This window comes from Protopterus annectens, chromosome 17.part0, assembly GCF_019279795.1.
Source record: "Protopterus annectens isolate FY-2018-M chromosome 17.part0, PAN1.0, whole genome shotgun sequence".
Lineage (NCBI taxonomy): Eukaryota > Metazoa > Chordata > Ceratodontiformes > Protopteridae > Protopterus > Protopterus annectens.
In genome coordinates this window covers 67,388,129-67,411,529 of record NC_056751.1, presented here as the reverse complement: position 1 = coordinate 67,411,529, position 23,401 = coordinate 67,388,129, and the positions used below count along the sequence as shown (strand labels likewise).

The 23,401-nt window shown below is 40.9% G+C and overlaps 1 protein-coding gene across 1 annotated transcript in view; it reads right to left on the bottom strand.

Annotated features, from left to right (window-relative positions):
- The window catches only part of DNAH6 (dynein axonemal heavy chain 6), a 5,071,261-nt gene that overhangs the window by 2,726,854 nt on the left and 2,321,006 nt on the right, over nt 1-23,401 (bottom strand). The window contains exon 31 of the mRNA XM_044059309.1: nt 13,333-13,470. Coding sequence (XP_043915244.1) covers nt 13,333-13,470 — 138 coding nt within the window. The remainder of the gene's footprint in view (nt 1-13,332; nt 13,471-23,401) is intronic.

Here is a 23,401-nt window from a genome sequence, read left to right as displayed (position 1 = left end):
GACTGCCTCCAGAGCTGGACAGTCGGGTAAGCCCTCAGGGCTGCTGCGCAGGTCTCTCAGAGAAAGGCTCCCTAGACCCAAAGTTACGCGTCCCCCCTCTGCCTCTGGGCCGGCGTCCACCCTGGCCCCCTCTGCCTCTGGAGGGCGCGGAGTCCGAAGCTGGATAGGATTGCTGAGACTTACGGAACCACAGCTTCTTTTGCCCCCTCCGATTCCTTGAGAAGGAACGTTGGGGGCTCGAGAAGCGGACTCCGACGGCAGACAGCGTCTTCCCTTCCTTCTCGCTTTGGACTAGTATCTCGTACGGTCTTGCCAAAAAGCGAAGAGCTGTCAAAGGGTGCGTTCGCGAAGGACGCCTTGAAAGGTTCCGCAAAATTACAAAGGCGGAGCCAGGCATGGCGTCACAAGACAACACCTGCCCCGCTGGCCCTTGTGGCTCCCTCCATAGCATAAGACAGTAGCTGCATGGACGTATTTGAGATGGACTTGAGAGTGGCCATACGAGTCGAGAACACAGTCTTGTCCTCGACCGACATGGACTCTGGTGGAGCTGCAGTGTATTCCTTGATAAAATCCCGTTGCAGCCTGATGACATATGAACAATCTGGTGCAGGAAATAAGACGAATGATGCCTCGGCTCAGACTATTAAATGTTTAATAACACACAAAAAGATTCACATAACAGGTTAAGCGCTTTCATCTGGCTAGCAGACTTCATCAGAACATAGTTAATTGTTACTGCACTCATTAAATACCATAATTTGGTGCCAAAAACTGTATAAAAATTAAGAGCATACTACACAGATGCATAAGAAATAAAATAAAAAATAAAAAATACACAATTGTGATAAAAACTTTTGCATAAATATCTTATGTTACTTAATAACAATATTGATTCTATGAACCTATAAAATAACATATATATCACTTCTAAAACGTCAATATATATATATATATATATATATATATATATATATATATATCTCATCTATTTATATATATATATATATATATATATATATATATATATATATATATATACATATATGTTATTTTATAGGTTCATAGAATCAATATTGTTATTAAGTAACATAAGATATTTATGCAAATGTTTTTATCACAATTGTGTATTTTTTATTTTTTATTTTATTTCTTATGCATTTGTGTAGTATGATCTTAATTTTTATACAGTTTTTGGCGCCAAATTGTGGTATTTAATGAGTGCAGTAACAATTAACTATGTTCTGATGAAGTCTGCTAGCCAGATGAAAGCGCTTAACCTGTTATGTGAATCTATTTGTGTGTTATTAAACGTTTAATAGTCCGAGCCGAGGCATCATTCATCTTCTTTCCTGCACCAGATTGTTCATTTGTTCATTTACGTTGTAGCCTGATAACATGCGCCATATAACTCAGCGCCCTCACCGAGAAGGTTGCTGAAGCAAAGATCCGCTTCCCTATACGGTCCAGTGCCCGGGACTCCTTGTCCAGCGGGTGGACCGTGGAGCTCTCCTGGGAGAGTTCTCTGTTAGTGGCAGCAGCCACCAACATGGCATCAACTGGAGACACTGTAGCCCAAGCCTGCCTATCTGAAGGGGGGGGCTAAGGATTTTATCCAGCCGGCGTGGGATAGGCTCCACGGTGTCGGGCTCCTTCCAAGCTCTGGTAGTCAGGAGATCTACCAGGGGATCTGCCGGTGGGGACACCCAGGAGGTAGATGGACTCATCTGAGGAAGGTTTTTGGGCAGACCATCCCCCCTTATACGCAACATTTCCATGATGTCTCCAAAGGAGACATCCTCGGGGGGGTGACCTTGGGGAACCTTCCCTTTCCTCTAAGTCTGTATCTGTGGTGACGGACTCGGGGGAGTCCATGTGCCTCCTTTTACACGTCCATTTACGAGGCACCTCTTCTGTGGGACTATCAGAAGAGGGCTCGTCAACGGCCTCTTGTTTCTCCGAGGGAACCAACTGGAGGGTCTGAGCAGGCTGTCCCAATGGAAGGATGATGGAAGGTAGACCCGTATGCAGTGAGGGAGCGGAAGGATCCAAAGCCCGGGTCGGGGACCTGGAAGACCTCGACAGTACCCTCTCCATTACCTCGAACACCAAGGGAGAACTACTCTCTTCCGGCCCCGAGAGCAGTCTCCTCGGCTCTGAGATAGGGATCGGGTTCGGAGCCGAAGCCGTCGGATACGAGAGGGAGGTGCTCTCCGACATAGGAGGCGCCTAAGAGGCACCCGCTCCCACGGATCCGACGCCCATCCCACGGCCCCAACAACTCAGATCTGAGATACTCGAGGGTTTGGTCGGCGTCGAGAAGGCTTGGGCCACTGGCGCCGACAAAACCCTGGCTCCAAAACGGCCTGGATCCGAAGACTCCAAAACCCGGATCCGGGTTGAAGAAGGAGAAATCGGGGCAAATATTGAAGCTGCACTCCCCCCCTGTTGGGGGGGAGGCAAGAGCACCCCCATCTGCATTTGGGTCTGCAGAAAACGACGCATCATCCTGTCCATATCAGTGTCGGAGAGAGACCTAGTAGATCTAGAGGAGGTCGTAGAGGCGGGCCTGGAAGGCCGCCTCGACGACCTTGAGGGTGATCGGAGCTCCTCCTCCGGCTCCGGTGAGAAGGAAGGGGATCAGAGCCAAGAAGGAGAAAGTCCGGACACCCTCGGGGGCGAGGGATGAGGCTCAGCTCGCCTCTTATGTCGGTGCTTCTCCCTGTGCTTTTCCCTAGAAGGAGAAGACTGAACTTCCCTCATACTCAAGGCAACAGTGGGAGGTTGAGTCCCAGCCTGAGTCGAGGGAGTCAAAGGTGCCGAAGCTACCTGGGCAGCCTGCACCTTAGAGGGAGAGGAGGAAGAGGCCTCCTCCGGGGGAAGCAATCCCGCCAGAATAAGCCTGTTCCTCCTGTCCCTCACAGCCCGGGGGTTGAAGGCTGCACAAACCTGGCAGTCTGAAGACAAATGGGCAACCCCCAGGCATATAATGCACTGAGTGTGGCCATCAGCTGGGGAAAGCTTATGGCCACACCCAGTGCACTTAGAAAAAAAAGCCTTACGGCCTTTGGCCATTTTTCCAACACACGCACTCACATGCTCAAACACCTAGGGGAGGGTTAACTTAATCAAAGCGCCAATCCCAAAAATAAAAAAGGGCAGAGAAACACTCTCTCAACACATAACTTTTAAATTGTCGAAAATTTAAGAAAAAATCACTTCTCTGCTACTAAAGCTCAGGAGCTCTTTTCAAGTTGCTTGTGATCAAGCCACGGCAAAAACGATCTGGGGTAGTGTGGTGGTGACAAGGGATTATGGGCAGAGGGGAGGAGCTAGGAGCTCGGATCTTGAAGCTTGGAAAGCTGCCGGTCGGATCCGAGGTCAGATCCGAGACCCACAAGTTGCAGAACAAATGAAGTAACTACTTCAGGTCAATAGCATTTCTAACTTCCAACCCATAGCCATTCTTTCACCAATCTCAAAAATCCTTGAAAAATGCATCCATATCCAGCTCATGCCCTTCCTCACCAATAACCAACTCCTTACCCCCATCCAACATGGCTTCCGTCCTGGCCATAGCACAATAACCGCTCTCCTCTCCTTTCTCGACAAAATAAACCTTGCTCGTGACTCGGGAGAAATTGTTTCCACCATTGCCCTAGACATATCTAAGGCATTTGATACCATCTCCCATACCCACCTTCTAAATCATCTCTCCAACCTCAGTCTATCTCAAAACTGCCTTACCTGGTTCCAAAGTTATCTCTCTAACAGATCCCAGGCCATAAAATGGCAAAATGGCACCTCCACCTTCCTTCCTACCCCTACCGGGGTTCCCCAAGGGTCCATTCTAGGACCAATGCTCTTTAATATATTTATCAATGATCTTCACACCGCCATTCCCAACACACAAATTGTGCAATATGCAGATGACTCTACTTTAATCTGTTCTGCTCCTAATCTTTCTGAACTTCAGGCTAAAACCCAATTAGCCTTCTCAACCACTGAGCACTGGATGCTTCAAAGCCATCTCTCACTTAATGCCAATAAATCCAAAATCCTTCTTTTCTCTCCCTCTAAAACTATTACACTTGATAAGCAGTCCTTCAATATCCTCAGCCATGCCAACTCCACTATAGAAGTTGTCCCCTTTGCTAAACTTCTAGGGGTCACAATTGATGAACACCTGAAATTCGATACTCATGTCCAACTTAATATAAAAAAAAACACCAGAAGCTAGGCATGTTATATAGAAATGCTCACTTTCTCTCTCCATCTACAAGGCAAACTCTAGCTTCTACCTATCTTCTTCCATCACTGCTGTACGGTGCTCCACTTCTAACCAATCTATCTATTACCACATCCTCAAAGCTAGAAATGTGCTAAAACAAAATTGCTAAATTCGCAACCAAATCTAAACACTCCTCTCATTGCTGCACCTATCTTCACAAGCTCACCTGGCTAGAGTTTCCTAACCACCTCCTCTTCCTTCAACTTACTACAGCCCACAAATTAATCTTAAAACTCACTGCATGCCCTGCTCTTTCTAATATTTTACCATTCTATACCCCACACAGACCCCTTAGATCTGCTCAACAAAATCTCCTTTCTGTATATAAACCAAATGCCAAAAAATGGAACTCCCTCCCATCCCTGCTTAGAACCACTTCAAACTTTGAACTCTTCAAATCTCAGCTCCATTCCCACCTCTCACAAAATTGGAAATGTAACTGCATTCTTCCCACCTAACTCCTCCTAATTTCACCTATGCATGTACTCACTCTTGCTCATACTCATTATTTTATATAATTATTTCTAATTCCACCACAGCTTCCTTGCTCTGAATCCAACAATTGATTACCTTGTAAATACTGTACATACCAGAATGTGTGTTTATTAGTTAGGTGTTGCCGTAGGTGGAGGGGGTGACATTTACATAAGCACCATGCTCTTCAATACCCCCTCTCTCTGTTAACTTGTTCCCCATTTTTCTCTCTTTCTTTGTTGACTTTTTAACACGATACAACTCCTTATATAAGAATTTTTCATTTGTTTGCTAATAACATTTATAATTGTATCTATAATTGTATGCTTGTTGATTTTAATGCGGGGCTTTTCTCCCCAGGCCTAAATGTAAAACTCTATGTTTGTTTTAACTGTATGCATTGTGGAGCTTTTCTCCCCAGGCCTCCACTGAAAACGGGCCCTCTGGGCCCAGTGGACCTCCCCGGTTATCAAACTGGAAATAAATAAATAAATAAATAAAATTATGACACATTTTTAAATAATTTTCTATAAAATTAGATGTTTATGTTTCTTAAAAATGTTTTTATATATTTATGAGTGCTGGTTTTAAGTTGCCTCCATTCTCCCCATTTTTAAGGTAACATTTATTGGATAATTGGTAAGGTTTAAAACAATATGTTAATTAAGAATTTTGAAGGTAGGGCATATAAGGAACATTGAGGACAGAGGTGTTCATCTGATGAAGTCTGTTTTTTACGGACGAAAACGCATTGTATTTTAAAGCGTTCATGGTTTTATAATTGTCTGTTTGTGGCCTTTTGTCACTTCATTTGAGGATTTAATAAACTCTGTGGTATTTGTCCTTCCAAGTGCTCCTTAATGGTTTTATTGGTTCTTTTTTGAGTATTGTACCCTCTTCATTTTGGCTCATACTTACCATAATGTTCCATTTGTGTTTTTCATTTTCATTCTTCTTCAATTGTTGGGTTTGGATCCTATCCTTAGATCTAACTCTGCTGTTACTAAAGCTCGTGGTAACCAAAAAGATCTCAAGCTTCTCCTTTACTCATAATGCACCAATTCCTAACATACCTCTGATCCTGTTCGCTGATTTTACCAGAAAAAAAGTATCTGTTAACATGCACCTATAAAGAGATACTTAAACATGTATGTGTTCCATAGAGGAAACCATATCAGGAGCTCAATCAAAAGGACAGTGGTGTCCTTAGAATATCTCATTCCTCCAGACATTTGTAGAAATGAAGGATGGGGGTTGATGGGCGGGAAGTTGAGGAAGAATGAAAATAGATAACACAGATGGTACGTTATGGTAAGTACATAACTTCTTTATCTCATGTTGTTAATTTTCATTCTATCCTCAACTGTTGGGATAAAGTCCTCAGCTACCTAAAACCCTGGGTGAACTCTAAGGAAGGATATTCCTGAGCACAATAGAATCAAAAGATGCTCTATCCCTCAAGGCCAGATCTAAGTTGCTCCTGCACAAATGTCGTCCATGGAAAACTTGGACAGAAATACTAAAGAAGTTGCCATGGGTCTAGTTGAATGGGCTCTTACAGGTTTAGTTAAGGTAAGACCCAATTTGTTATAGATAACTGAAATTCAATCAGTCAGTCATCTGGCTAAAATTACGTTTGCGACTGGTTTACCCAGTTTCAAATCTGTTAAAGAAACAAGCAATTGGTCTGTCTTTCTGATATTATTTGTCCTATCCAGATAAAAACATAATTGTCCATGAACATCAATAAACGTAACATATTTTCACCTTTGTTTGCAAACAGCAGAAAGAATCCTGGCAAATTAATGGACTAATTGATAGTGGATTCTGACAGCACCTTGGGAAGAAAGGATGTATTGGTATGTAATGTAACTCTATCTTTATGAAAAATTAAGTAGGGAGGTTTTGAAGACAAAGCTTGAATTTTTGAAATTCTTCTAGCTGAAGTAATGGCTACTAAAAAGACTGTTTTCTAAGTAAGAAACTTACAGTCACATTTAGCTGATTGTTCAAAGGGAGAATGTATTAATGCTTGCAGTACGAAGTTCAGATCGCATGGTGGAGCAGGGTCTTTAAATGGTGGTCTCAAAAGAAGAAGAATGCCTCTCAGAAATGCTTTGCACAGTTAGAGGCTACAGAAGCACCTTCAAATCCAATATGAAAATGAGATATTGCTGCTAATTGAACCTTAATGGTAGAGGAACTCACCCCTTCTTTGAAAAGTAAAGCTAAAAATGTGAGTATGTTATGTACTGGAATTGAGAAAGGATCAAAATTATTTTGTTGTGCCCAGTAAACAAATCTGTTCCATTTACTTGAATAGAGCTTTTGAGATGAGGGTTTATGGGAAGATAAAAGGATATGGAAGACAGGTGAAGAGAGCATAGGTTGTCTGGCTGTTAATGGAAATGGAAAAAGCAGGCTCTAAGCTTGAGGTATGAGATGTCTGGGTGAATCATGTCTGTCTGGTGATAAGAAGGTCTGGAATCGTATCCAGAATCTAAAGTCTGTAAAGTAGATGAGGCCGTAGCAAGGGGAACCAAATCTGTCAAGGCCGGTAAGGTGCAATGAGGATGACTTTGCTCTTCATCCTGACAGTTTTCTGTAGAAATTTCAGAATTAATGGAATTGGCAGATAGGCTTAAAGCAGACCGGGAGGCCAATCGTGAAGTACCATGTCCCTCCGTGATTACCCCTGTGGGGGGATTAGGACAAAGTAGTTGCTGCATTTGTTGTTTAAGGGAGAAGCAAAAAGATTGCAGCAGGGCTAGCCCTATCAATGAAAAATAATTTCTGACATTTTACTGTTGTAGGACCACTCGTTAGGTAGAAGAATGGGCCTGCTCAATTTGTCTGCTATCACATTGGACTTCCCTGGAATGTAAGTTGCAGTGAGAAAGCAGTTGGATGAGATAGCCCATTGCCATAATCTGAGTGCTTCTCAACACAATGGGAATGATCTGGTCCATCCTTGTTTGTTAATGTATCAAACTACTGACATATTGTCCATTTGAATCCCAACTGTCCCTGAAGGGAGAGCATCCTGGAAGGCCTGCAATGCTAAAAGCGATACTGTCATCTCTAGGACATTGATATGCAAGTATGCCTCTTTGTGGGACCAAGTGCCTTGGACTGTTTTCTATAGACAGTATCCCCCACCCCAACTAGGAAGTGCATGTGGTCACTATGGCCTTGGGCTAAGGAAGAAGGAATGTACGGCCTTGTAAAACCTGATATGATTGAATCCACCACTGGATATCCCTCTTACATGTCTGAGTGATCCTTATTTGTGTTGACATGTGTTGATAAAGAATAGACCACTGTACGGATAACATCCACTGAAGAATTTTCATATGAAATCTGGCTAAAGGTACTAGGGTTATTGCCACTTACACTGAACCTTAGAGCTGAATGACCAAGCAGGCTGAAATTTTGGTACTCTAGATTATTTTCCTGACCTGCAATCTGATAGTCTGTACACTTGAGAGAGGAAAAGAAGCCATCACTGACTTAGTGTCAAAAACTGCTCCTATGAATTCAAAGTTTTGAGTTGGTTGTAGGTGAGACGTGTAATTTATGGTTATCCCCAGATGAAAACAAATCTGGAGTACCTGATTTCTTGCCCTTATTAACAGATGCCTGGTTGGGATAGTAATGAGCCAGTCATCTAGATATGGAAACACCGAGAATCCTTGCAGTCTCAAGTAAGCTGCCACTACTGCCATACATTTGGTAAACATCCTGGGGGCTGTGGTGAGGACAAAGGGCAGAGCTCTGAACTGGTAATGACAGGCTCCCAGCCAGTAGTGTGAATACCTTCTGGATTGTCTGTTCATCTTTATGTGATAGTACACATCCTAAAGGTCTATTGAGCACATCTAGCCATCCTTGCCCAGAAAAGGGAGAATGGAATGAACCATGACCATCCAAATCTTTGTGTGATGAATTGACTTGTTCAAGTTGCTGAGATCCAAAATCGGTCTCCAGTCCCCTGTTTTCTTTGGCACTAAAAAGAATCTTGAGTAAGTTCCGGATTCTCTCGTCTGGCAGGACCTCTTGGATGACCCTTTTTTCTAGCAGTTTTTGTATTTGCATTGCTGCTTCTTTCCTCTGACTGGGTGAAATGTCATGATTTTTTTTGTAGATTTGGGGGTGGAAGGAAAAAGGGTATTATATAATCCTCTGCATCCAAGTATCTTTTATTATATCTAGCCAGGCTCACTGGTGCAGGGATAGTCAACTCCGAATTGCTTCAGGAGCACTGGTAGGGTCTGTCAGAGGAAAAATCTCTGGACCCCTGGTTTGCAGGTGCCTCCTCTACCATGGGATGGTGTCAACCATTAGAGTACCCTTTCTGCCAAACGGGAACTTTCTCCACATGTGTCCTGGACAGGATCCTGGGACTTCCTGAACCACGTCTTCCAACCACCTCATTAATTCCTAGGAAAGGATCTTTGAGGGGTCGAAAAGAGTACGCCCACTGCAGATAGGGTGCTTTCATCATTCTCACACCTGGATAATGTATCCTTAACTTTAGGGCCAAATAAAGAAGTGTTGTTGAAATGAGAACTGATGAACAAAGACTTGAAATGCTCCGCAAAATCACATAAGCTCATCCAGGCATGCCTCCTAATGGATATGTCTGAACCCGCTGTTCTTGAGGTGCCTTCAGCTGCATGTGAAATGAGCCTCATGGATAAATTCAAGACAGATTGCAGGGTAGCCAACTGAGAAGCCACAGATGGGACTCAGCAAGTTTTTTGATAAAATCCCTTTGCAACCCAGTAAAATGTGCCAAACAGTTCAGTGACCCCAAGAACAAATGTTGCTGAAACATAGACACTTTTCAAATCTTCTGTCCATCGCCCTAGACTCCCTGTTAGGGGGATGAACACAGGAATTCTGTATGGTACAATCCTTCTTGGTTGCCACCGCCATGACCATGGCATCCATGGATGCCCCTTTAGTCCAAAATTCTTTCCACACAGGTGGAATTAAAATCCTTTCTGGCCTTTCAGAAACTGGTTTCACTGAGTCAGGCTCCTTCCATGTACACTAAGAGACCAAATCAATGAGCTCATAAGTGGGTGGAGTAACCCAGGAAGGAGATGGGCCAGCTCCAAAGGCCTCCTGAAATTCCTTAGGTGAAGGGCTGCTGGGAGTCCAACCACCTCTCTGTTTTAGGATCTCAAGGATGTTCCCAAATGAGACATCTTCTGGAGGTGATTGTGGGGACCCTTCACCCTTATTGAAGTCCGTATCCTCAGTGACTAACTCTTCTGGAGAGTTCAAGTACCTCCTCTTGAACCTTCTCTTTTTAGGGGCTTCCTTGGTGAGGTGCTCTGGGGAAGTGTCAGTAGAGATTATAAGACCGGTCTCAAGCTGGCTGTCCCAGTGGAGTGGAATGATGAGGATCTAAGTGCAGAGACATCTGGGTGCTGGAGTGAAAATCGGAGGAGGTAGGGACCATCAATTTGGTTAGAGCAAAAAATACCCTCTTCACATCCTCGAAGACAGACTGCCCCGGGGAAAGAGAAGACCTCGGCACCATGAAGGCAGGCTTCTGGACCATAGTCTCCTCCCACCCTGAAAGTAATCTCCTGAGGAGGACATCAGGAGCCAAGATGTCCAATGCCAAAGAACCAAGGTGCAGAGATGGCTCTGAGACTTTCAGAGTCGATCCCAGTGCCACAGATCTGACAAGGAAACTTTGGCTCCCACAGTTCTCCAGATCCGAAGATGTCACAGCTGTGGCACTCAGAGTTAACTTCAGATCCAAAGTTTCAATTTCATATCCAAGCCAGACAGAAACAGAAAACTCAGATCCATGCCTTCTGATGCAACCAAAGGGATCATAAAAGGAGTCTGAAGTGGTGGTATGGCCGAAGGATGGGCCTCCTGATCCAAAGTGGTAGGAGCCGGTAACAGCCATCTGGATATGTGCTGAAAGAAACATCCTCATCATGCTATCCACATCTTCTTCAGTCAAACTTCAGGAAGATCAAGATGAGGCCAGGAAAGGTTATTTAGCATGGAGCCTTTCCATAAAGGGAGATGAGACCCTGGAAGAACTGGATCCATACAGGGGGAATAATTGGTGCTAGGCATAACAATAGGATCTGACACTGTTAGCTCAGAATATTTTTGGTCAGCTCTGAGGGAGGATGTGGGATCCACAAATCTCTTTTTCTTCAGATCCAAGGGGGAAGAAGTTTGAGACCTCCTCAATTCTAACTTAGTCCTCATTCTAGACAACTCTGAGGACAGAGTTGAGGAAATAGAAGCAACACGAGATTTCAACTCCTTGGACTTAAGCTTGGAGGATTGAGCCCCTGAAATTGCTTCTCCAAAATAAGACGAAGGCAACAAGCCTTTCAATATTAATTTATTCTTCCTGTCCACTAAAGCATGAGAATTAAAGTTGTGGTAGATTGAACAGTCTTCCTGTAGGTGCTGTGGACCTAAACAATAAACACATAGATTTTGGACGTCCGAAACAGGCAACTTGTGCCCACACTTTCAACATTTCTTAAAGCTGGAACAACCCTTCTCAGCCACTCTACAACAAAGGAAATAAAGCAGAAAGGAGTTTTTTTAATTAATGAAGGAAAAGGTAGGCATTACCAATGATGATATTTGAAGAACTACAGTGAACACAAGGCTAAGGGAAAAAACAGTAACTAAAAAAATTTAGAGGATAAGGCAAAACATATATACATATTTATGTATATAATATATGAAAAGAAATGCTAGATTATCTGAAAAAAAAATGCTGACGCTCAAGAGCTATGGCTGACCATGTCCTTTCATGAAAAGTGGCAAACGAGATCTGAGGCATTTTAGGGAATGGTGCATTATGGGTAAAGGAGAAGCTCGAGAGCTTTTTGGTTACTACAAGCTTCAGTAACGGCTGAGTCAGATCTGAGGCTCAGATTCAAATCCAACAGTTGAGGATAGAATGAAAATTGACAACATGAGATCTTATGTTTGGTATTTCTCTAGATTTGGCCAGAAGAGATTAACAGTGATGGGCTGGCACCTTTGTCATGGGAAAATAGCCACATCAGAGGGAGTCTTTACTACTATTCTAGTTAGCTATAGGACTAATATCAACTGTGGCACTGACAGTTAGTTGGCAAAGATAATGAAGAACCAGGGACCACTTCTCCTTTCCTTGCCAATGTGAAATTATGCCTGAGCACCTCTTCAGCATAAGCAAATATTCTTTCACAAAGTAAGAACACAGCACTAAATTACAGATTGAAAATCTTTCCTTAAGCAACAAGGACAACAATATGCAATCAAGACCAGTATGCAATGAAGTGGCAGACATTTTGGATCAGGTAGCCCTACCATCACTGCAGGTGGCCGCATTAACATACCACTGCTGGCATCCTAACCATCATTAGTCACAGCACTCAAATCTCCTCCAGCTTCCATAGGCACACTTTTTACCAGAGGTGTCACTGAATGCCATAAATTCACTTGCAGTTATGTTATATAAGCCAGGAAGGAGGCTACTTCAGGTGAAAGTTGTACAAAAATGTTCATCAGCAAGCAATTCCGCTATCTTATACCTCACCTAGTTGGGTGGTTGGATCAAAGAAATGACTATCTTGTCATAAACTACATTTTGCATGGTATCTTGTGTATCTTAGGACCTGCTAATTTCCTAATATATCCAGAGGTAAACTAGCTATTTTTTCATTCAAGGCCATCCCCAATCTGCCCCCCCCACACAACATTAAGCTGAGGAGTAAAACAAAAAGATTTTCCTGCTTTTAAACTGTGGCAAACTGCTGCACCAGTATATGACACACATGGAGAGCTACAGAGATTCATTCACTTTTGACTGCAAACACAAATACAAGCATTCCTTTCTGAATGCCATTATACAATGAAGACTGATTGGGATCAGCTGATCATGTCCCCTAACACTTTGTGCTTGTGCAGATGCTCCCTTTGCCCTATTCTAGCTACATCTCTGAATATAGCCAGGCTCCCACTGAAAATTATATAACAGTACTGAGCCTGTTAACCTGAAGATGGAGCTAAATTAGAACTGGCTAGGATTTCAATAAAGGTTAAGGAAAGGGTAATGCAGTCTTAGCACAATGTACATTTCAAAGCATTTCCTATTCTCTGCTAGTTCAGCACTCTACTGTTCTAATTTGTGCAAAGCAAGACTAGTTATTATATATGAGCTGCTAATTTGGAAGTTTAGTGTGCTCACTTTTCCAGGTGCAAACCCTTTTGGATTTCACTTTGAAGGGGCATTTACAAATCACGGACTGGCAGTTGGCACAGAGGATTAAGGAGTTATTAACTAGCTATTTCCTATGGCCCAGTGTTCCAGTGTTTGCTTCCCTCAGCTGACATTGGCTAACTGTGGACATTCTGCAAAAATCTGGACAGTTGAGAGGTATGGTTCTATATAGGCTTTTACTAATCTTTGAAATCTTAAAAACAGCATATATTTTGACTTGCATTCTAAAAATGTAAAATTACTTTTTATTTCATAAAAACTCATCAACACTAAGTTAATTCTGAAAAATTAAAATCAGTACCTTTGCAGCTTTCGCATTTCTGATGGTAATCAGCTGTTGAGCAATGACAGACAAAACTTCAATATCTATTCTGTTAAATTCATCAAAGCAGCACCAGGCTCCAGACTGAGCCAGTCCACTGAAAAAACGACCCATCATCTGAAAGACAAAAGTATTTATGTTTACATTATTGTCTGTATATGTACATCAATGTGTGTGTGTGTGTGTGTGAGTGTGTGAGTGTGTGTGTGTGTGTGTGTGTGTGTGTGTGTCTGTGTGTGTGTATGCATTTTTAAGAACTCCACAGAAGGAAAAAGGATTGTATAATACTTATGTTATTTTACAAATAATGAAATAATAAAAGAGTGTTGCATATTCAGCAGTGGCGGCTAGTGACTTCAAATTAAAGGGGGACTGCAGGAGGCAGCTGAATGGGTGGGGTCAATGGGAAGGGGTGTGGCCAACTAGAAAAGGGAGGAGCTATGCTCAAAACATTAGATACGCTGCCATGGGTGCCAAACCATCATTATTAGTGGCCAATCAAGACAAAACGAAGTGTAAAAGAAAAAACATATTTCAATGCATTGGCTGCATGACAGCTTACTTAATATCTAGATGGAAACAAAAAGATTGTGAGGCTTGAAAAAATAAATTATTTTTTAAATACATTACTGGAATGCCAGTCAAAATCAAGAATAAGAAAAACAAGCAGCATTCAACTCAAACCACTTCTCCTTGCACTACAGTTCTAATTATAATTTATATTCAGCTTTATTAAAGTACCAAGTAACACGCTGAAAGCAGCAATCTCTGTGATACCCCTACTTGTAAAAATGTTTCTTATCCAAAAAAGACCTGCTGCCTGACACCAACTATCTACTTGTTTCATGGGGAAAACATGATCAAAGTAAAAAATGAAAAGCAAACAAGAAACAAGCTCAAGATACATTGCTTAAAGGATTACTGCACAAGTTATGGACCACACAAAATAGATTGGCATTCTGTTTAGTTTACAGGTAAAGTCTCCAGCAAATGTAATGAGCTTCTTAACATAATGCAATCCTGTCCTTTATTAAAATACTGTCATATGCATTTCAATACCTAAGGCTTACACGTTATCTAGTTATGTAAGTATTCTCTGCATGGCAACATCAGAAAGGCTTTCATTGTTGACAATTCTTTAACAGTATGCTTATTAAAGCTAACTTGCATCTTACAATCTCAGACAAGCTTACCTGATGGTCATTAAAACATTGCTACTTAAACACAGGCCCTTTCTGAATAATAATAAGCATAAATCAACAGTATAAAATATGACAGAAACCAAAACATTTTGCAAAATCAAGGAGAGATGAAAAGCCACTGTAGTACTTGTGTCTACCTTGGATGGAGGGATACTCTGCACATTTACACTGCATAACTGCTCCTTGCCTTGCTTGGACACCCACAAAGTCACTACACAGGAGAGTGGGGTGCAACAAGTATGTCACAATTTGAAATGTGTCTAGAAGACTGTGATGGCCCTGACACATTTGTCACACCTCTCAACCTCAGAGCAAGAAATCTGAACAAAGCCATACATAGAAGTGGGACAAAGGCCCAAAAATAAGGACAATTTTTAAATATTGCTCTTATAAACTTAGAAAGATACTAGAATAGTAGGTCTTGCATTAGTATGAATTTTCTGAAGGGTATGAAATCTGAAACTCAAATGTCTGTCATTATTTTCTAACTTCAGTCTTTAATGATTTGCTACTAATTTGCCAAACAAAACACAATTTTATGAAAAACAGACCAAAAATGTGATGCAAAAATATAAAATAGCCACACAATACAGCCGGGAACCTGTCAAAGAAGGGACACTTTTTTAATATTAGTACTGCTAACTTGAGCAACTGACAAAATAAAAGGATCTACATGCATTTCTGAAATAAAAGTAATCTATAACTCTGATTACTACAGTTATTTATTAATTGTAAACCTTCCACGTCTTCTTCCTAAATTGCCATTTTGCAGAGGGATTATTAGGGGAAAAGCAACATTTTGAGCCACAATCAGGGACAGTTGCGAGGTTTGAATATGCCTAATTCTATAAAGCAATTTATTTGCATGTACCTCAACCTGTTAATGCAGGAAATCTTGACACGGCCAAATATATTAGGGGAACATATAAACAGTACTAAAAATTGCTCTTGTATAAACCGAGACAGTTGATAGAATAACAGGTCTTGCTTTAGCATGCATTTTTCTGAAGGTTATAAAGTCTGAAACTCAGTGTCTGTCATTATTTAGTGACTTAATTCCTAAATGATTTGCCAGACAACCACAAATAGCATGAGGAAAAAACCAAAGATAAGAAGCAAAAATCTATTAATTCTGCAAAAATCTGGACAGTTAATAGGTATAGTTCAGCCGGGGCTGTCTTTGAGTTTGCCGCCCTTCCCCCCTCACAAAATCATGGTCGAATGGAGCCTCCCCCCTGCAGCCATTCCAATGAACCATTACTTGGCTATTTCACCCATTTACCATAAACACAAATGTGCATACTGCTTTACTTCTGCCATGATTTGGACTTCATTTGAAAGTTTTATTTTGCATTTTACAGCACAAACACTAATATATATCTGCTAAACAAAGCAATGCAGTCTCATAATGAAAACAGACTTAGCATTAAAACTTCTCTGCCCTTGAAACTCACATTCATTGAAACTGCACTGAAACCCACATTTAAAGAAAATACATTTTGCCAGTGGCAGATAAAGATTAACTTTGGGCTGTTTTCAAATCACAGGCCCTTGCACATGAAACATACACATGCTCTTTGATACACCTTCCTGATTGTATTAAATTATATTCCTTGTACAATACAGTACAGTTTTAGAGGCCATTTTAAATGTATTGTTTTGAACATTTTTCCAGTAAACAATGAAACAAAATACATGCACTAATAATGACAAAATTGCCCAATTCAGAACATTTTCATCATAAAAGTCTACTCAAACTTCTACAGTACATCAGTATCAGTAAATATGCACAATCTCTGAAAAAGTAAAAGTCATCTAAATAATTTCACATTAAAGAGATCTGTAACTAATGAAGAGGTTGCTGCTAGCAAACAGCTTTATATTTCATTGTTTCATCTACAAATAAAGTGCCTGTTGCCCTTGAAGAATAAATTGCCTATGTTGCACTAAAAAAAGATAAGCTAGTAACATTGCAATAAAGAATGGATGGCAAACTGATAACAGGTTCATAGTTACTAGGTATCCTCGCCAAAAAAGACTGCAGCATCCACCCCTTTGCAACACAGTACAGTATCAGCAATACATCTAACTGCTGTGGGAGTAGAACCCACAGCCTTCTGCATCAAAAGCAAGTACACCACCTGTTGTGCTATTAACAATGAAAGCAGACTCAGTATAAGGAGCACTAAACTTTTGCTCCCCTGCAGCTCTCAGCTCCTTGTAAAATCTACTCGACACTCAGCTGTATCTCTGAACTTTGCAGCACAATAAATCTGGAAAAAAGCCAAAATTTATTGGGGGGGGGAGAGACAAAAGCCCAAAAACCAGGGACACATTTTAAACATTGCTTGTATAATGTTAGAAAGTTCTAAAATAAAATGCTGTGTTACCACCATACAGTTCATTGCCAAGTCATGAACCCAGGACCCTGTGCAAAACAGACAGAGCAACATACCATTATGCCAAATCAGTTGTTTTGTGAAAGAGAGGAAGACTGAAACTTAAATGGCTACCATTTAGTGAATTCATTCTCACCATCGCTGTCAACCTCTTAGCACAAAACACCTGAACAAAGCCAATAATGGGGGAATGCAGCCCCCAAACATATTCAGTGAATTAAGTTCTCACCGTAGCTCTCAACCTCTTAGCAAAAAACACCTGGCCTGGACAAAGCCAGTAATAGAGTAATACAGTCCCAAAAATAGGGACAAATTTCAAGTATCCATCTTATAAACTTAGAAAATTGCTAGAATAAAAGGTTTTTTTGTCACCATGTACTTTCTGAAGAATATGAAGTCTGAAATTCAAATGCTTGTCATTTTTATTTATTTAACATTTGTTAACCAGGAAAGGCTGACTTGGAACAAAAGCCAATTTTCAGCACAGACCCAGTGAGAAACACTCCAGACACATATTTTTGTAAGATGGGAGGACACCAGAGCACCCAGAGGAAACCCACACAAACACAGGGAGGACATACAGACTCCACACAGAAGGCACCTCAGCCAAGAATCAAACCGGAGAACCTGTAGCTGTCAGGAAACAATGCTACCACTGCACCACTGACTGTATAAAGACACAAAAATACAGAAACCACAGATTTTATGAGGAGCAGAACAGAACAAATATGAGGCAAAAATCTGCAATTTTTTTGCAAATGGTGGTGGGTAGGGAATTCAGGCTCTTGCCACCTGGGCCCAAGGTACAGGCTTCAAGTCTGGGGTATTCTCTACCCACCACCATATAGCAACTGGAGAATTTTACACAGACACACACACACACACACACACACACACACACACACACACACACACACACACACACACACACAGCCCAAATATTCCTTAGTAAAGTCCACTGCAGTTGCATACTTTAAAGTCCATAATATTCCTTAGCCCAAAGTCCATAAAACAAGAGCAAGTCCTTTCCCTAATGTCTGTCATATCCATCCAAAAGCCTGCAATGAGAGCAAGTCCTTCCTGCGAGAGCAGAGCAGCAAGCTGGGTGCTAAAGATAGTGATAGCACAAAACACTTTAGAGCTTTCTTGTTCCAAGAAGGGAGGCAATAGCATTGAAAGGATTAAAATGTTAGTAAATGTAACACAAAACTAACTATGTACACAAAGGCTTATACACACACACACAAACACACACACACAAACACACACACACATACACACACACACGCACACACACACTGGCAATACAAAAAGCATCAAAAAAAGGGTGTTTGAGGGAAGGAGGGGATAGGCTACTGCAGGAATAATCCATTAGAATATCTACTGATATGAAAAGTTTAGTTACACAACTTTGCTACAGTAGCCTAAACTAGTTGGGTAAATTACCACAGCTTAGAAACTAAAGAAAGAATAGGAAGAAAATTAAAAATCCAGGAACCACTGGAGAATGGTCCAAGCAAAGCCAGTTCTGGACCTGGAAAAGGAATACAATTTGTGTCTTGTAAAGGTATGTATGGAGGGTGACATTGCTGCCTCTAGAATGCTGCTAGTGTCCATCCCTTTTCAGAAAGCCACAGAAAAAAACAAGCCCTTAAGTAATGGGTCCTAACCCTGCCAGGAAGTAGATATTTATGGTGTGCACAGTAGAAAGAAACAGCATGAGACAACCATCTGGAAAATGTCTGCTATAACACTGGTTGTCCTTTTTTCCTCTCTTCCCATCATAAAAAAACAAACAGCTGATCAGCTTTCCTGATGGACTGAGTGTTTCTAGTTAGCATCAGAGCTGACTGTGGGCATCCAGAGTATGAAGTATTTTTTCTTCCTTATTTGGGTTCTAGAAAAATACAGGGAGATTAATGGACTGGATCAGCAGTGTAAACTCTGAGACCACTTTAGGCATTAAAGAGTGATTATTTCTTATAGAAACTCTATAATGAGGTAGGGCTGACTCACGATAAGCACTTGTCACTCAGATATTCTCCTAGCAGAAGTCAGAGCAATGAGTAAAACAGTCTTCCATGCTAGGAATTTCAAATCAACCTGGTAAGCTGACTCAAATGGAAAAAAAAGTAAGCTTTTCAAGCACAAAGTTAAAATCCCAAGGAGGAGACACTTGTTTTCTAGGCAGAGATATATCTAAATAAACTCTATAATAAAAGGGAAAAAATTGCTGTCCAGGACCAAGAAGGGGCAGGTGTCTAATTGGAAGCAATCTCTCCTTAGCCTGAACAAGCAAATAAGAGCACTAGTGAAATCCTCCAAAGCAAACTTGAAGTCCAAACTGGCCACATCTACTAAAGACAGTCATAAGGCCTTCTTGGGTCTATATCACATCGTCAAACTTGTATAAGTTTGAATGATGTAATACTGAACCCAAAAGAACAAAACCGCACAATAACGAACACACATAACAGCAATTTTTTTTCCCAGGGAAAAAAAATCACTGTTCCCTAACAAAAAAAAACATAAACTTTAAACTAAAACTAAAGTGGGCCCACACCCCCCAACGTGGGGGTCTGTGCCCCCCACACCCCGTGTTAGAAAAATATGTATTAACATATGTGTGCATTGCTTATTTTAAATAAGGGAAGATTAACATGTTTTTATTCTATATGCAGCATTAGTTCTATTTGACAGCAACACACCAAACAGCCAGTACTTTTCTTCTCCTTTAATGTGAAATGATCTGGTACCTCGGCAGTTCGCCTTCAAGGATCACAGTTAATTGCTGCACAATGGCAGCTTTTATAATGAATGTTCAAACAATCAATTATCCAATTTACTAATAAACATCACAAAAGGAGAAACTTTTTAAAGTGACCTTATACATAACAATAAATATCTATAAATAAATACATATTTTTATATATTATTCACAACAATGAATTCATCATAAATAATTTATACAAAATAAATCCAAAACTCATAAATTATTTTCAAAAATTATAAATTAGTTCTATTTGAAACTGAAAACATGCTTTTCTGAAATTGTGCTTTCTGACACTGCAAGATGCACTCTGACCTAGTTTGCTAGCACAGCAAAATACATGTTTATGCTTTGGAAATGTACTGGAAAGCAGGTGATTTTCTGCTAGGTCAGGAAATTAAATGGAGAATAGTAATAATTTCTGTAGATCCATTCATTATGGACAATAAGCTCTGTTCGTGCTAATGAAAAAGTGCACAAGCTGCAAGAAAGTTAGATACTATAAACAATGAACTGCTTCAGAAATCTGTACTTGCATTGTGCTTGAATTAGCCATAGTATCTAGACTTGTAACATCACATAGCAAGAAAGTTATAATTGACCAGTGGTCATCAAGGCCATCCTGTTTACTAAAAAATCTTTGTTTAAACTTTGAAGAGTCAGCTAGAAATGTGAGAAACATCTGTAAAGTAACAGAATTATGAACTAATGATCTGCTACATCAGCCGTAGTGGGCAATGCCTTGAAAGAAAGTTATAATAATTGTGACAGTTCCTGATTATAGTCAGACAAACTCTGTAACTGCATTTTTTGTCTCCTTGAGCAAGAATAAAGATACCTGAACTGAACCTTATGCTTTTGGTCTTTTGAAGTATTTTTCTTTGACATTTTTTGGTCCTTTGGAGCCGGAAACCCTCGTTTAGCCTGGGATCAGATGGGCCAGGTGGCATGAAACTGCGCAGGGAAGATACCACATCGGATCTTCTTCATTGAAAGACCACCGACTGAATTGTCGTGCAAAAGAGGCCAGCCACTTTTATGATCTACGACTGAAGGCGGGTTCCGTTTGAACAGCGAGTGACCAATCGCTGAGGCTCAGGTAGGGTGAAGCTACTTTTTTCTGTTTAAGATCATGGACTTGATTGTATTTGTTCTGTGAGAATTTTGTTAAAATTCAGGGACAGAAATATTGCTATCTTGTCATAGATCAGGGAAACAGAATAAGTAGGCAGGTAGTCTGAAGAGACTGTAAACACTTGGTGGTACCACATTAAAAATAAAAGGGTTACGTAACATTTAAAAGGTTAGAACAAAATGGGTAATACGTGCACAAAAACGAAAAGACCCCAAAGCCCACCGTTAACCGAAGACGCAAAATATATGCAATCACAGAGCGCCGACAATGTTAGATATTATACTAAATGGGTTAATAAATATGAATTTGATGGGAAACTAGAAAGAGCCTCGCTTATCAAACTTATTAGACAGTTAAAAACCGATTCTAAAGGTCGGGTTAAAAAACTGCGTAAATTAGGAGTTCCTCAGGCACACAGGTGGATTGAGGAAGCAAACCGAAGAGAACAAAAGAATAAAAACTCAAAAGCAATGTTTCTAGACAAAGAGGATAATAACTTAGTTATAGCATCGGCCCCTCCACCCCCTCCGGTTCCGGTTCCCTTACCAGCTCCCTTACCGGAATATGAAGCAAAAGAACAAACTGGCCCACCTCCATGATATCCAGTTATTCCTATAAAACCACTACTGTTTGTTAGAGATCCTATCGAGACTAGGTCTCGAACACATAATTTAAAAGGGGATATTGAATTATATTAAATGAATGGAAATTCAAGGGCTATGAGTGAAGAAGAGATAAGCCCACTCATAGAAGTACCAAATCCTCAGGCAGGACAAGAAGAGCAAGACCCAACTCTCTTAGTATACAGACTGTGGACACCGGAAGACATACGGAAAGCCACAGAGGGAATTCCCCATCCAAAAGTTAATTTTAGAAAGTTCTTAGAAGACTTACAGGGTATGAGATTAAGTTATCACTTAAATGGAGAGGAAGTAGAAAAAGTAGTCAGACAAATAGTAGGTCCAGATTGGCACATGATCAGTGGCAACTGGAATCCCCGTGACGCTGCACTTAGGCCCCTCCTACATAGCAGCGTAGAACTAGATAACAGAGTGAAAGGTCTGACAGACCGAATTTCTGAGAAATGGAAGCCTAGGGCAGACTGGACTTGCATTAATCAATGCATCCAACAAGAAAGTGAAACTGCTGATAGATATTTTGCCAGATTATTAGAATGTTTTAACAATCACTGTGGAATGCAGGTGCCTGAAAATCAGACACAGGATTCCCCATATGAGCAGCAGTTAAAAAATGCATTTTTGAAAGGCAGCATTGCACCCATAAGTAGTTTCATTACTAAACATATGGTAGACCATTGTACAAGCAGATTACAATCACTGCTTGAATATGCTAGACATGCCGAAAGGCATTTTAATAACAAAAAGAAAAAGAAAGCCCAAGTATTTGCTGTAGAAGATGGAGAAGTTTATTTAGTACAGTCCGGACAAAAGGGCAAAAAGAATGCCCATGGAAACAAACAATCTGATCAGCGATCAGAGGACTTTGAAGGGAGAAAGAAAAGAGGTGAGTGCTTCAAATGCGGGAAAAAGGGACACTTTGCAAGGGATTGCAGGAAACATAAGAAGGCAGCAGTGGAAGACAAAAACGATGAGGGTGAGGACTGATTATATGAAAGTCAGGAATCACTAGATAGGAATAATAGAGAAAGGACAAATGAGAATGTGATAGAAGAAGCAGAGAATGTGATAATAGAGGAAGTGCAGGAAGCTACCGATAGTGAAGAAAACGAAATATTAGACCTAACCTTACTGAGCTTAGAGCTCTATCTAGCTGACACAAAACCAGAAGTGACACTCGTGGTGGAAGGGAGGGAAGTCAAATTTTTGTGCGATTCAGGGGCATCACGAACCCTGGTACACCCCTGCAAACTACCAGAAAATTCAGAATCACATGACTTTATACTAGTAAAAGCAGCTAATGGACAGCTGTATCGGGAGCCTCTCTCCCATAACGTTGCAATAACAGATCCTGTTTCAGGATTAACCCAGAAAAGCAAAATTGTTTTTTCTGCAAAATGCCCAGTGAACCTTTTGGGCAGAGATCTTATGCAACTATTAGGCATAGCAGTAATTCCAACCATGCAGGGTATGGAAGCACAGCGACAAACTAATACTTTTGCAGTGCAAATGGAAGGTGAGACATTTTACTGGTACAGCCAGGACTTAGTTACGACTGGCCCTGGAGCAGTAACTGAAGAGTTAATTAATGTAACTATCAGTAAGTTTCCCTCCCTTTGTATTGATATACAACACCTGTTGCACTGTACTCTGTATCATTGTAATACACCAGGACCTGACAAAGAATATGAACAAGAATTGTTTAAAAATCATGCAGACAGATTAGTACTGTGTAATTTGTACTGGGACATGAAAGGGAACAGTGTAGTTAACTGTTCATTACCCCAGGAGTTCTTTTCACTTTACAAATCGAATCTATTTCTGCATGTTAGTTTAACTAAAGAGGAACATTTAAAATGGATAGACCTAGGAGAGAAAGTCACGAAATGGGAAAAACAGACAGA